The sequence below is a fragment of the Buteo buteo genome, chromosome 5 (assembly GCF_964188355.1).
Source record: "Buteo buteo chromosome 5, bButBut1.hap1.1, whole genome shotgun sequence".
NCBI lineage: Eukaryota > Metazoa > Chordata > Aves > Accipitriformes > Accipitridae > Buteo > Buteo buteo.
In genome coordinates, this window is record NC_134175.1 from 11,841,959 (window position 1) to 11,857,400 (window position 15,442).

The 15,442-nt window shown below is 50.1% G+C and overlaps 1 protein-coding gene across 1 annotated transcript in view; it reads right to left on the reverse strand.

The window, feature by feature from the left end:
• SH3BP4 (SH3 domain binding protein 4) overlaps window positions 1-15,442 on the reverse strand; it is a 43,116-nt gene that overhangs the window by 11,494 nt on the left and 16,180 nt on the right. Inside the window, exons 2-3 of the mRNA XM_075027840.1 lie at window positions 7,577-7,799; window positions 2,752-5,114 (exon numbers count right to left, since the gene is read on the reverse strand). Of these exons, the coding sequence (XP_074883941.1) occupies window positions 2,752-5,114; window positions 7,577-7,694 (2,481 nt within the window). The 5' untranslated portion in view covers window positions 7,695-7,799. The remainder of the gene's footprint in view (window positions 1-2,751; window positions 5,115-7,576; window positions 7,800-15,442) is intronic.

The window sequence follows — 15,442 nt, forward strand, 5'->3', positions numbered from 1 at the left end:
ATCCCAACATCATCTTCTGTATGATCTTTAGAAGCAGCCTGGAGAAGAAAAATCTCATTGTTTCCACAGCTCTCTGCTGACATGCCCAATGGCATACCCAGAAGACCCATGTTTTTCCCAACAGCAGCATCTGTTGGAAAGGATGATAAAAGTGAGGCTCTATAAAAACACTATATCAAAAACCCAGAGAAAGAGAGAAATGCTGTGTCTCATGACAGGCCTAACCTCAGCTCCCGAGCACCAGGTAGTGCAGTCACTGCATGGCCAGGTACCAGTGGCCCAGCTGCAATGAGGTCGTCTTGCATCTGTGCGCAGGGTTTTTTAGCAAGAGCATCTGTGTGCTTTCAATGGGCAGAGAGGAGGGAGGGGATAGGTAGGTTTCTCTTTCTGATGTGATGACTAACTTCTGAGTGACATTCCCCCAGTTACCTTCACACACCACTGCTAGCACTAGATTCGAAAAATAACAATTAAATGCAGATTACTTATTAACTAGTCATCATGACCAGGCTTCTCCGTGCTTGGCTGCTGGTGTATGGCTCTGCCACTGCAATTTATGTATTCAACACTGAAGTCAGAAGCACTTACTGCTTCTCCCTTCACAGTCCCTTTGAGAGGAGACAACCAACTTTAAGATGAAACAGTCAGATCAGAACTTAACCCAACCAGTTCTTGCCAGCAGATGCCAGAAAGTGAGTCCATTTGTTACAAACAAAATCAGATCTAAACACAATAAAATACATTACCACTCTGATGTCATCCCCCGAAACATCTATTTAGTCTTCTTTTTTTTTTTTAAACCAGGCTCAATCTAATTTCTCCATAAGCTAAGGAGGATTTGACAGCAGCAAGTGGTTTAGAAGAAGCATCATCTTCCACCAGGAAGAGAGCTCATCCTTTATCGACAGGCTCAGACTCATGAAGAATAGGAAACAGAGCTAACGCTCAGGATTAGCCTCCCTTCAAACAAGGAAAATAAAACCTGCTCTGGGACTTTGCACTCCAGGCATCCCTTGGGGAGCGGGATGTCTTCCTGCAGCTTATGGCCGTCCCCTTGAGTTAGTTGCTCCCTGAGTATCTGAAGAGCCTTATCTTTCCCTTTGTCTCCCCACTGAGGTCTGGCATAGATTTTCCACGACCTACAGACTGGCTGGGAATCCTGGAGACAAAGGGAATAGATAAAAAAAACACTTACAGGTTTGCAAATCAGTAAGGCAAACAGCACAAAGCCCTTGGAAGCATCCAACAAGAGGAGCACAGATTTCATCCCATCCTTCACTGAGGCTAATGATTAAAGGAGCAAACCCTCCCTCCTTGGGGGAACCATGGGGCCAGACACCAGCCTTGGCTACTACGGTGGGTATTTTCCCTTCCTGGATGGCCCCAGAAAGAAGAGAGACAACCGTGTATGATGGCCAGAGGAATGGCTCAACAGAAGCAGCATTGGTGGCATGACCTGGCACCTGAAAGTCAAAGCTAAAACATTGCCCCATGGGCCACGAAGTGATAGCCAGGCACCGGCAACTCACTGGACAATATTTCCATGAGTAACAAAGGGCTCCGTACTCTTCCTAACACCTTACACCTCGTATTCGATCCTCAAATTTCCCCCTTATTAAAGGGAGTTTGGGAAATGAAATACTTCATTTGGCTCCAGTCCTCTTTACCCAGGCTGCCTACTTGTTATTTTATTTTGTGTGCTGCTGCCTGCACCCATCATGGCCAAGTGAAGCTGTCGCTATTCCTTAATTCGATTGGCATTTTAAACCACATGATTCTCCATAACTCAGTTATCCTGCTTCTGCAGGAGAGCCTGTTAAGAGGCAGGAGCTGCAAATCTCTTCCAGACATTTCGTCCTGGATTTTCTTTGGCTCACTTCATATGAAACGCTAGAAATGATCATGAATATGATTTCTCGCAAGAGACTTCTGAACAGCATCCTAGAAATACTTGCAGGCAGCACTTCCCCAAATGCCTTTCAGGACAGAAGCAAGCCATGCATTTCAATTTAAAAACACGATCCACAGTTGGACGTAGAGGTGCCCTTGGTTTAGCTGCCACTCAAAAAGAGACGGGGCAGACATAACCTGACACTATTATAGAGGAATTTGAGGTTGTTTCATGAAGGCAAAGGTATAGCATCATTCTTCACAGCAGCTGTAAAACCCTTTTCCAGTATGCTTTGACACACCTAGTGATGCAAAAGTATGTGACCTGAGATGTAGCTCACCAACCCCACTCCGTATAGGAAAAGCTTTTGTGTTTCTTGCCCTTTTTGCAGTTTTCCATCAGCATTGCCTTCAACGATGCATGCTTTGACACTGGGGTTGAGGAGACCAGCAGCTTTCAGGTAACTCCTAGAAGTGTACATCATCGAAGGCTGAAACATGAATACCCAGCAGCAGGGACCTGTCGAGTGCTATGAAAACACTGGACCAAAATCACCTTGATCTTGAAGGGCTTCAGATTAGATACCTTCCAAAGCAAGCCTGTTGGCTGCCCTCACACAACATGTACTTATGGTATTTCACTCAACTTGTGCCTCATTTATGGCCATGATCCCATGAAACTAGGAGCCCACCAACGCGTACAACCACAGGACTGAACTTCCACATGGCTGTGCCGAGCAGTCTGCAGAAGACCTTAAAGATGGACTTCTACAGACTGAATTAGGAAACTTCCACCTCTCATTCACCCTCATCATGCTGAACAGCAGGGAATTAAGACCCCTCGTCAGACCTTAGACTCACCGTCATGAGCTCCTTCTGGAAAGACTTCCTCTCCTTGTTCTCAGTGTTGTTGCAGTCTTCCTTCAGCTTCTCCAAGACGGAGGCCACTCGCTCTGGCTCGCTGTCCAACTCCGCTCGGCAGAAAAAAGTGAGCGGCAAATTCAAGTACCCCAGCGCATCAGCGAAGGAGCGCCAGCTGCTGAGGTTCTCCATGAGCAGAGTCCTCACAGAGGCATAGATGTAGGTCAGGAACTTGCAGGGCCTCAGGATCTGCTCGAGCAACAGGCTGGTGGTGAGATCTGGCCCAGAGAAGTAGCTGGGCTTGACCTTCCCAACCACCAGCACGTTTTTGGTGTGCACAAGGCCTATTTTTCCCTGGTAGTAGCCAATATACCACTCCTTGGTCCACAGCTGCCCTTTTAACCTGATCTTCTCCTCACTGAGGAGGGCTATGACATCTCCTTTCTTGTACTCCAGCAAATAGTGGTTCTTGCTTTGCCTCACCACCGTCTTCAGCAGCTTGCCATACTTCAAGCTCAACACCGGCCGGTCCTGAAAAACTGGATACTTGGCGGTGGCAGCGAGAGGTGAAAGGATGATCTTTCCGACCTCATTCTTCTTGAGGAACCGCCTCTGCCCCGTCGGTTTGATGGCACTTTTCGGAGGCGGCTGCGGCGTCTGGACACAGAATTGGGTCAAAATGGCATCCTTGTCATCTTTGACCTGTATCCTTAGCGTGAAGTCTGAGAGCTCATTGGGGTCGTGGGACGCAATGGGGAAGATAAGGCGGCTAACCTTGCCTAGCTTCATCTGAAAGCCCCGCACAATTTTGGCTTGCTCGCTAGCTTTCACCTCGTAGTTGGTCATGTTGGAGAACATGCAGAGCTTGAGGTCCTGAGGCCGGGAGAGAGCAAACTGATGCTTACCCCAGAGCTGGAGGGCGACGGGAGCTGGGCTGTGGGACTGTCTTGTGACCTCGTTCACCAGGAGAGTCTTGGGGGCACATTCGTGCCCGAACATGGCCACGACGGTTTTAAAGGATGGGTGAATGTGTTTTGGGCCGTAGACACCAACCGTGATCTTCTTGCTGATGTAATCCCAAACGGTGTAAGGGTAGAGGATGTTCTGCCCCTGGGCTACAGCTGCAATGTACATGCAAGGCTCCAGGTTCTCCAGCTGCACCTGGATCGTGTCCCCATATGAGTAGCTCAACTGCATCGGCGTGTATGGCCCCTCTTTCATGTCGCTCCGCAGACACTGCAGTCCTACCAAACTCTTGCTCATGATGTCATTCTTGACCTCTGCCGACACTTTCATCTCCAGAATGATGAAGGTTTTCACCTCCATATTGCTGAGTTTGATCTGCAGGACCGGGCTGATGGTGCTGCACTTGTCACTGTTCAGCTCCAGCGGTGGATCCAGCATCGCTTTCATGGAGATCTGCTGTGTTTCCCCAGGACACACATGGCCCTCTGGCACGTGGATGCTGATGTTGGTGTCTGGAAGCTGAACGGCTCCACCAGAGCTATCCAGCTTGCAGACAATGTTGGTCTCCACTGGTTGCGTCTGACCCCAGCCAGGATTTTGACCAAGCAAATCTAAGTCATGGCAAGACCGAGCCAGCTTCCTGTGGTTCAGCCACGCCGTCCTAAAATCTTCCCGGCTCTGGAACTGCTCAGGGGTGGGAGACTTCAAACCGCTGAAGAAACCCGATGATGCCGGAGCGTCTGACTTGGCCTGAAGAACGGACAGTTCAGACAAACTGTAGGAGCGTTTACTTCTGAAGAATGGATTGTCCCTTTTCACAGGCTGTTCCAGATCCAGCCTGTTTGTGGATGGAAACTCATCAAAAATGTTGCCCAGGCTGCTATTAGCAGCCGAACTGGAAACAGCTGAAGTAGGAGCCCCCGTGTCAAAAAGCAGCAAGTCAACGGCGACGTTGGAGTTGGACTCTTTGTCCGAGCTGGGCACTGTTTGCAAATTCCCATTCAGAAATGGGTTTGTCTGGACTCCGTTCAAGAACGGGTTGTTATTGCAGGTTTTTGCAGAGTTTCTTTTCAAGTCAGTCCATTCTCCAAGCAGGTCTAACTCCTTGACCCCCTCGTCAGGGCTCTCCAGTAGATTGTCTATCATCCCGCTGTCCGTTAAGGAAGAGTTGCGGTAGTTTACTGGCTGGACGTAGGAGGAAGGGATGTAACCCATTTCTGTGGTGTTGTGAGCGTACCACCACTCACCTCCCGATGTGTCTAAGACATAAAGGTGGTCCCCCTTGGAGAACTTCAAAGTGGTGAAATTAGTTGGACAGTAATCTTTGATTGCTATTACTTCCTTCGCATTTCCAAAGGACGTGGGATTGTCAACCAGCAAGGCACTAGGAGAAGGCACTGCAAAGCCAAGAAGAAAACAGCACTGTAAGCAATACACAAGAGAGTCACAACTTACTTGCAAGCATTTATTTCAGGTCAGCAATCCATGCTACTTTAAGCAGTGAAGTAAGGTAGTCTTACAACCTCTCAAACCTGGAGGTATGTTTTTTTTTCCCCCCCTAAAATTCTTAAACAAAACTTCTCCCTCTGCTACTTCTGATACATTCACATTCCTCTTCCCCAAAGGGTTCATGATCTAAAGGGATGGGCATTGACGCAGCTGGGAAGAGCAACCAGAGCCAAGACAGGAGAAGCAGCAACTTGTTATCTTTGCCATGCAGACAAGTGCCTTAGCAACAAGCCTCCCCCTCAATGTAGGGCCCCATGCAGCTGCTCCTCTACGAGACGCCAGCATCCCAGAGCCTCACTAAACTCCCTGATGAACGATTCACAAGAAGATGTGTTGGATGGAGTTTTGAGGGAGTGGGAGTCACTTCTTATCAGCTCTCCTTTTCACCTGGTGTGTTGGGATCTAAGCTCCTACAGGCATGTGCTAGAATGGCAGGCACCCCCTTAAAAGTTCACATTTAAAATAACAGAAGTTAATTACAGGGGGTTCTCAATGATTGCTACATGGGAAGAGCCATTATCCTACCAATCTGCTCAGTGGTATCTCAAGGTCTTTGGCCACCAGCTCTTTAACACTGCCATTGCACTCTTCATATGCTAATAGTTATCTGTGCTGCTGCTGCTGAATGCCTCCTCTTCAAAGAGATGATGTGATAACCCAAGGTAACGTAAACCCAAGATAACTTCCAGCACAGGCTAAAAGTGCTCTCACTCTGCCATAACCCCGGTCCTGCACAAGCGAAACATGTTTCAGTGAAAGAAACATCTAAGGGCATGTCATACTCCTACATTTTCACATCACACCAGCCAAAAAACCCAGCATCTCATTCCTTTTACACAGCACCTATATTTCAAAGCTCCTCAACAAAAATTAACTCAATTTCTGAAGAAGGTCATGTAGTTTGAACCCTCAGAAAGAAGCACAGCATCACCATCCTGCAGTGCTGTTGTGGTCCTAGCAGCATCTCCAATGTCACTTTCAGCAGTGCCAGGTGAAAGTCATCTTGCCAGGGGATCCCAATTACAAGCAAGATAGCTGGGTCAAGCCTACAGATACTTACACTGTCACTGTACTTATTGGTTTTGCTCTGACTTTTAGGACCTATTCCTGTAAAAAGCACTAGAAACAAGCTGCAGATGATGTTATGTCAATGTTCAGATCGTCTTATCTCACTAGACAGACCTAAGAAAACAAGGAGAGCTGGATTTTCACCAATACAAAGCTGCAACAGAACCTGCTTCAATAGGCTCGGGAGCTCTCTAGAGGCAAAAGGGGTATTTAAGAAACACAGGTAGCCCCTAAAATCCTGGAGACGAAGGGATGACAGATCAGACTGTGCGTCCCTTCAGTCACTATCTGCAGGCTGGCAGCACTTCTCGGATACAGAAACTACAAGGCAAGAGAAGATACAGATGAGCAGGAAAAGTCTTTAAGCATACGCTAGGGATCAAATATTAAGAAGAGGAGAGTTTGTACACATCCCAAACAACTCATCGTTAACCCACTTCCTCCGCCAGCAGGTAGGCAAAGTCGTGAGGACATTTATTCAGCGTAAAACTATATATAAACTCTGCATTGAAACTATTTTGCCACCCTGGTAGGAAGCCACCGTTAACTTGGCGTGGCAGCCGGAGCTGTCTGCAGGATGAGGCATTTTTGGTCTCCCCATCCTGTCCGATCAGACGGGCAAGTAGCCATCCCTGTGTGCCCCCCAGCTGTGCACGCAGCCGGCGCAGCAGCAGGGTTAACACGGATATGCTGAAACCAGCAAAACCCTTGGAGAATATGAGTAATTCCTATTTTCGCATTAAAAACAATCTAATTTGCAGTGAGAGCGTTTGATGTTTGGGTCTCTTCTTGCTACACCTGCAAAAGCAATCGCTTTTGTGCATGTTTATTTTTAAAGGCCCTCGGCACATGCTTAACTTCCACCCAGAGTTATTTCTTGGGATGTCTTTCTGCTGGGGGAACAGTTAATTCCCCTCTCACTGAACACGGCTTTTATGCTGGGTAAGGTAAATGCAGCTGAAGAAAAAGCAATAAAAAGAAGAAAAAGGATTATTCAAGCAACCTGCAAGCTCCCAGCTCCGGGGAAGGGGAAAACAAACCCTTGCAACCGCCTTGTTGCTGTCACCTCTCTTGGCTGCTAGATCTCTTGGTGTCAGGTCCACGCCCATCCTTGTACCTGTGGATGTGCTCATCAGCGCTTGCTGCTCTTCCCCATCAGCTGCCATCTGCTAATTATTAACCAACCCCTTTCTGGACCCTAGGGGTGAGAGGGTGCGCCCTAACCGAGGAGGGGGCATCGTCCCAACCCATCCCGTGGGGGTGCCCAGCCATCCCTCCACACCTTTGACGTCGCAGAGGCTGGTCTCGGCGAAGCCCTCGCTGAGGTCGATGAGCGTCCCCTCCGACTTGCACCGCGGCAGGCCACCCGAGTTGGCCGCCCGGATCCTCTGCGCCGCCATCTCTGGCCTGCCGACCCCCGTGGTCCCAGGGAGCGCTAGGCGGCCATGGCCTCTCCGCGATCGAAGCCAGCTACGGGGACCCCGGTGTCACCTTGGGGAACCAGCCTGGGGGAGAGAAGCAAACCCCAGCACGTTAGCAAAGGCTCTGGGTCCCACCATGCCACCCACACGCCGACGATGCTCTCCCTGGGCAGGCGCCAACCCTGTGGTGGTGATACAGGAGAACATCCTCATGTTCTCCATAAAGCATCATGAAAGATAACCTGGATGCTCCTAATAAGCACGGCACTGCCAACAAATCACCGAGGGCTTTGGGTAGCGAGGGCAGCCTGGTCTTGCATGATGCCACTGCTGGCCACCACCCCGTACGAAGCATCCCTCTTGCCTTTAAGAGTTATTTGGGGATACATTGCTCCCAGGCTTATAAATTGGTCCTTCTCCCCATTTTGTAAGAGCTTTCAGGGCATTTGCACATTGCTGTAATACATATTTATAAAACCATCAAGCGCTCGCTCAGATGTTATGGGACCCCAGTACAGTGGTTAGCAAGCGTGGAGGGCCCACAGGACCAGGTTTTTTGCACGGTCAGCCGTGTCATCACTCTCTCCCACAGCAGCACTGGGATCTCCTGGGATGGGGACCAGCTCTTCCTGCTTGCTCCCTGCATCCCTCCCCTTTGCCCAGCCAACCAGGCAGGGACCAGGCAGAGAGACGTCCCTTCTTGCACCGACTGCCCTGCCTCACTTGAGGCAAAATAAAAATAAAGGGGCTTTTTCTCCTTTTTTTTTTTCCCAGAAACACTTGCAAAACCACTTCCAGAAACCCTGTAGAAGAGCAGCTGCATCAGCACACCAGAGCAGAGAGGAAAATTAACCCATTTCCCGCTGCCCGCAGAACACTCAGTCACTTTGTCCGCTAATGCCGTGACTGATGCAAGTGCTGGTAAGACCTCCTCTGGTGTCACCTGTGTCCTCTGGGGCTTGGAGGGTGGCCAGAAAGGCCAGGAGCATGTGGGCGAGCAGGCAAGCCTGGTGCCTGTCTGCTAGCTGAAGGCAAGGCTGGAGAGCACAAAGCCTGAGCTGAGCTTTGCTCCTCCAGGTTTGTGCCAGGGAGCAGGTGTGCAGTCTGACATACCTGGCATTATCCTGGTAAATCCTGCCATCCAGCATCCCTACAGGCATCCCTACATCCTGCTCCCTACAAACTTGCCACAAAACTCCAGCATGGCTACAAACCACCAACAGCTCTTAAAAATAAAGTCCTGCGCAATTAAAAGTTCTATCCGAATCCCTTGCTTTAGTCTAGCACCCAAAGGGCTTTTCATCCACTCCTAACACTGTTTTTCTTTTCTCCCCCTCCCATGCAATTTTTTTTTTTCTCCCTCTGCTTGAAAATCAGATCAAGCAGAAAACAACCCCCAAATCCAAATTCCTTAGGTGGGAATACTGAGCTGATGGAAACGTGAAGACAAGCGCCGATTGCTTTGGCTGCAGCCAGCTGTTATTAAACCAGCGGGTCTCTCTCCACCAGCACGGGCGAGGAAGAGCAGCAGCAAGCCCTGAAGGATTCGGTGCCCTTTTCTGGAATGCAGTAAGAGGAAACTTGCAGGGGAGAGCCTGAGCAGGAGATACTCCAGCCTGCTTGAAATGCTTCCCAAGCCATCCCCTGGGCCGGTATGCCGGGAATGCAGTTAGCTGGAAGGGATGCACCAGGCTCCAGCCAGAAAAGGGAAGGGAGAACTTGTGTGCAAACACTTTTCCCTTTGAGAAGAGTGTTGCTTCAGGTCCTGCTGGGAGCACTCCAAGGGGAGAGGGCTTGGCAGGCATTAAATACAGAGAAACCAGGCTTTGAGTCAAGACTGTGCTTATCAGAGCTGGGCCAGGTAAAACAGGGGATTTGGAGCTGCCGTCAGCAGCAAGAAAAAGGAATAAGCAGTCAGTGGGAAGCGAGGAAGGGAGGAAAGACGCTCTCGTTAGCTAGCACAGTTCATCACCCATTCAGCTCACCCCTTTGCAGAGCACCACCACGGCGGGCAGGGTGTTGTGTCTCATTAATGCGAGGCACTGTTTGGGATTGAACATTTTCCAGCTGGCATGCAAAGACCCTAAACACTTACTGCCTCCCCCTAAAGAGACCCTGCAGACACTAGCTAGGTTTTTTTTTTTCTCCCTAGCTGGAGGGTTCAAGCCTTCCACAGCTACACAGGCGAAAAAATCCATCAGGAGATGCACAGCATCGTCATTGCAGAAATAGCTCAAGTGGCAAAGTTTTCACTAATTTTAGTGATGCTTGCACACAATCCTGTTAAAAAAACAAAACCACTTTGACAGCCCAAAGGTCACCCCTGCTTGGTGAGCACTGCACAAAGCAAGAAAGAAACCAGGCACAGGTAGGTGATTTCTCCCATGAATCAAAGTGCAAGCCACAAATATATTTTAAACACCTGCCTGGTAGTCCAGTGCCAAATAATTTTTTATATCAATCATTACAGCTGTGCACTGACAACTCTCACCGATGTATCCACATGCCTCGCACTGCCTGGCATTTGCAGGGATGCTCCCCTGTCCTGTATTCATGTAACTATATAAGAAGCTTTATGCTAAAGGTCTGGACAGATATGACTGTGTGGAAAAACAGCTGGAAAAATCCCCCTTACATGCACCCTGCGGTCTCAAAAGGCAGCAAGAACATATATTAAAATGAGTGATTATGAAGAGGTATTTCCTCTCCCAAAAGCAGAATCTTGGCTGCGTCTCAGTCTGCACTGGATGTAGCAATGCTCTCACACACACAAAAGGATGGGGGTGCATGCCCCCCACAGCTGGACTTGGGGTGGGAGCCATTTTTTGGAGCCGACAGTCCCAGGGGATGGACCCGAGTTGTTTCTAGATGCAGAGGCAGGACAGATAACCAGGAAGCATTCAAACTCGGGCTACGCGAGAATGAAAGGGGACAGTTGGGAGCAGGGTGGGGGGAAACAAGGGTGGACAGGGCAAGATTTGTTTAGAAATCACTTCTGAGACAATGGTCTGCAAACTCCTCTGAAAGCACTTTAAATATAGACTAGGATTAAATACAGACTAGGAAAAACCCAGCCCCATCTGTTTACCCAAAGCCATAAACAGCATCCAAAATGAATGGGGGGGAGGAAGACTGTGAGCAACCGGAGCTCGTCCCGCACGAGCAAGAAAGGTGACAGCATCTTGTCATGCAACCAGCTCAAAGGCACCCGCACCCACTTTTCACACCATTTTTTTCCTCCCACGAGGGAAAGGCAATGCTGCAGGGTAAAATCCAACCCTGCAAGCCAGAGGACCCGCTGCGTGCTTCCCTCACCCCGACAAATCCGACAGGCAGCTTTGCAGGCAGCAAGCAGGCAGCAGCTGCCCGGGGAGGGGCTCCATGGTGGTTACACCCCACAGTGCCAGCCATGTCACTAATCTTTCCAAAATCCTAAACAGGCTTTGCTGAGGGTTGGGCAAAGCTTTAGGGAAGCCCCGACAAGCACGTTCCCACACCCGCTGGCTGGCACCCTGTGAATCCTCACCGGCTTCCTGGGGCACAGAAGTGGCAGGGATGGAGCACGGTGGGGGGATACAGGGCTTCTCTCTGGATACCCCTTGCTCCTACACCGGCATCGCCTGGGGTGACACAGCAGCTGCGTCACCTCCCCTGCCCATCTGCTGGGCTTCTGCTTGGCAGGGACATCACGGGACACCCGTCCTGTGAGTCACCCGTCAGGGGAACAGCAGAGCTGTCTTCAACAAGGACTTGCAGAGCATGGATTGATTTAACTTTGCATTAGCTGGGGCTGTGAATAAGGTTTTTGGGAAGGGACAGATGGAACATGCAGACCTAGCACGCTCCTCTCTGCAGAGAGGCTGGCTACTTCTCAAGGTGTAGAAACACTGTCATGAGCAAGCTGGGGAGCAGCAAGGATCTCCAGGGTCTTGAATCAGTGCTCTACCTGCTCCTGGATCTCCTCTCCACCAGGCATGGAGCAGCAGCAGGTTTGGGGAGGGTCTAGGGCTGGTGACGGTGTAGCACCTATTTAAAAAACTTATTAAAACCTATTAAAGAAAACAACCCCCAAGGTCTCTTTCCTGCAGCATTTGAACACACAGCATTCAGCTTTCTAACAGCAGCATTTCCCAGCATGCAGTGGCACAGAAAAGGTTAAAAATAACTTCTGCGAACTGTCTGGTACGGCTTAGCCCGGAAACCCAACCACAGGGTTTCCCATCCTGGCCCCGCAGACCCAGGGGAGCCTCCTGAGACCCCCCGGCACAGGCTGATGGTGGCACAGCAGGGCTGGCAGCAGAGCCCCGTCCTTCCCAACGCTCCCAGCTCCATCCATCATGCCAAGCTGGTCCTGATGGGATTACAGTATGGACCCACCTCTGCCCGGACACTGAGCCATAAATCAGAGACATAGCATGGGCATTCGGCCATGCTGAACGAGGTTAGCAAAGAAAAGCAATCCCAGGAAAAATACTCACTGGCAGTATTAAGCCCTGTGTCCACGAGCAAAGAAATGCGGTAAAAACACAGGAACACCTAAAAGTGCAAATCCTGAAGGCGGGAAGCAGGATCTGCTTCTGCCCAAGGGGAGGTCTTCAGCGAGCACTGACTGCAGCCCAGTGCAGGTGGGAGAGGAGCCCTCCAAAAGCCTCAGTGATGGAAAACTCCTGACTGCCAAGAATTTGGGCTGATAAGACCTGGGAGGGCTTGGTAGGGCTGGGTGGTACCAAGCACTATCAGGGCTGGAAATGGAGCCAGGTCTGTCCAAAGCTAGGGCAGTACATGGTACCTGCCACCAGCAAAGGGAGGTGGGGAGGACTGATGCACATCTCTGCCCATCCCGCGGCTCCCAGCCCTCCCTGGAGCTCAGCCAAGTCAGGGAGCTGCAGGGTCCCTCCCATCACGGCACGCATGTGTCCATGCAAAGCATCAGGAACAGGAGCCACCGTGACACAAGATGGGCCAAATCTTGCAATAACTACCATACCTGCACACCTGTTCTCCCTGGGAAACACAATAAAAAGCCCCTCAAGCCCTAAGCCCATGGTACAAGTTCAGGGGAAACCTTCCACCTACCCTTGGCCACAAACTAAAAGGTGGGAAGAGAAGAAAGAGCTTCTGATCAATCACTCATCATCCTCTTCCCACATCAAAACCAAGACCAACTCCAAGCACTTGTTGCTAATGGCTTTTAATTTGCCTTTTCCTTCTCCAAAGCCAAGCTCCTCCGGCTCTCCCACAAACATAGAAGTGTTTCTGGAGGTTTCTTTTAAAAACAGTCAACTTTGCTTAAATACAAGTGAATTTAACTTTTTGTAGCTAGAAATTAATCTCCAGAGCCACAGCACAACCCACAGAGCACATTCATCCTACACAACGAATTTACTGAAAATGTTGCTTTTACCACAGTCACAAAACCTTAACTGACTCAAGACCACAGAAGCAGTCGCAAAAGAGACTCCTCCTGGAAAGCCAGAGGACAGGCACAGGGGACACCCCAGCCCTGAGGGAGCTGATGGCTGCCTGCTCAGAGACTGCCAAAAGATGTGCCTAGGAGCACCAGCACAAACCGGATTCTGTCATGGCAATGTGCAATGGCCTCCAAAAAAGGCCATTTTTGGCCTTTTTTTGGCTAAAATTGCCAAATTTTAGCAGTCTAATTTAAGAACTTGGTTTTGCCCTGCAGATTCTTCACCTTCAAGAGCTTCCTCACGACTATGCTACAACACAACCTTGGCTATTGGGCTTAAGTTGCTCAACACACTTCCACCCACCAGAAAATGATCTGACCATCTAGGGATTTGCCTACTTTTTCCATGCTTGTATTACCAGATCTTCCAGCACATGTAAAAAACACAATATCTTCTAAACTGGTAACATCAGCACAGACCCAACCAGGCCCTCTCTACAGCCTCCTACAAGACTGGGATGGCTTTTGAAACTGCCGGTGTCTTCCTACCACCCGTGCTGGCAAGGCGGACAGACTGACATTTTTGCAGCTCACCTCTGAGGTCAGTGCCAGACGGATGGGCTCATGGCTGACTCCCCACTTCCATGAGTGGCCATGTAGTGTATCCATCACTTGCTGCAAGCTATCGTGAGGAAGGCATGGCCCGAGGTCCTCTCCAGGGCACATGCAGTGCTGTGAAAGACCGCCCGACTTGTGCAACCCCATCCCTTACCACCACTAAGTGACCTTCTGCCTGGCATCTGCCCCATCCAAACCACTGGTCTGTCCAGCCAAACCACTGCAGGACACCATGGAGATGCCCTGCAGCACAGGGAGATGTCTTCTGGCCGTGGGATGCCTCCAAGGGTCTCCAAACATCTGGTGGTAACAAGTGCCAGCAGATAACAACACGTTTTGGTTAGGAGGGAGAATGGGACAATTCCTCCTCCCTCTCCTTTGTCCTAGAGACAAAGCATCTCGCTCCCTGCAATCCTGACCTCTTCAGTAAGGCAGTTTGAGCCTTGCTGGTGAAGACGGGCGGGGAAGAGCTAGCTGCTATTGGTTTTTTCCCTCCAGAAGCCTGGGCCGGGCATTTTGCACGTTTGATGTCAGCAATGCCACATACGCTGATGATTCCCGACCTTGTCACCTTTCTCTTATCTCTTCCTCCTACTTTGCCACTTGTGTTTGCAAAGCCAATGCTTTCATCTTCAAAAAAGAACCCACCAAAGGTAAACCACCCCTTAAGACAACACAAAATACAAGCTCTTTGTACCAGAAAGAACACGTTAGCATGAACTCACGTACATCCCAAACAAGCCTTGGAGCTGCCGATGTGGCAGAACAGAAGATGTGTTGTTTTGTCCCTTTTCTAGCAAACAAGAAGGGACTTGAGGAAATATTGGGACCTCCCATCCCTCCTGCAGCACCCTCATCTCCCAGGGGTTTGCTTTGGACCCAATCCCCACTGTGCATAGCAAGTGGCGGGGATGCTCGCACTCAGCATCCCTGCTTGGGCATTGCAACGGCAGCAGAGCTGGCTGGAGAGTAGAGCCCTGTGCTACGCCGTCCCCTCCAGCCCCTGCCAAGCCCCATGGAAAAATCCTGCCTGCAAGCTTTAAGCTTGGCTCAGCTCCTGCTGGCTGAGCCCGCTGCCAGGCAAGGGCAAGCCAAACACAGGAGGTTTGATGAGGCAGAGGCAGAAGGGAGAAAAAAAAAAAAAGAAAAAAAAAAGAAAAAAAGTAATTATGGCTAAGCATGTGTTGCCGGTGTCTGCTGTCACCTGGTGTCTGTTACAGCCTCCCTGATGGGGATGTCACCCTTCATGAGTGAAGCAGGAAGGATGGGAAAGTTTCCCTTTATAGCAACGACTTTGGAGCATGAGTCCCTCTGGATATCCTTCTCCAGAGCTGACTTTCAAGTGACTCAAATACAGATTAGGTGTCTTTGGCAGGGGAGGGGAGCGGGAGGGTAGGGGAAGAGAGTTTTCCTTGCAGGACCTCCTGCTGCTGCCAAGCACAGGCTCCAGCCCAGCACCCATCCACTGATTTTGATCACCCATGTCCCATACAATCAGCCACCAAGTCAGGAGAAAGAACTTCAGAAGCCAGCGAGACTGGGTCAGGTACAGCCTGAGAGCTGCTGGTGGTAAGGAAAGTTGGCTGTCTTAGCATCAAGCAGAGAGCAGCACAGATGTGCTGATTGCCAAGGCACAGGAGGTTCCCAGAGGTGCAGGTACAACCCTCGAGCATCCACAGCAACTTCAAAGCTCTCCCAA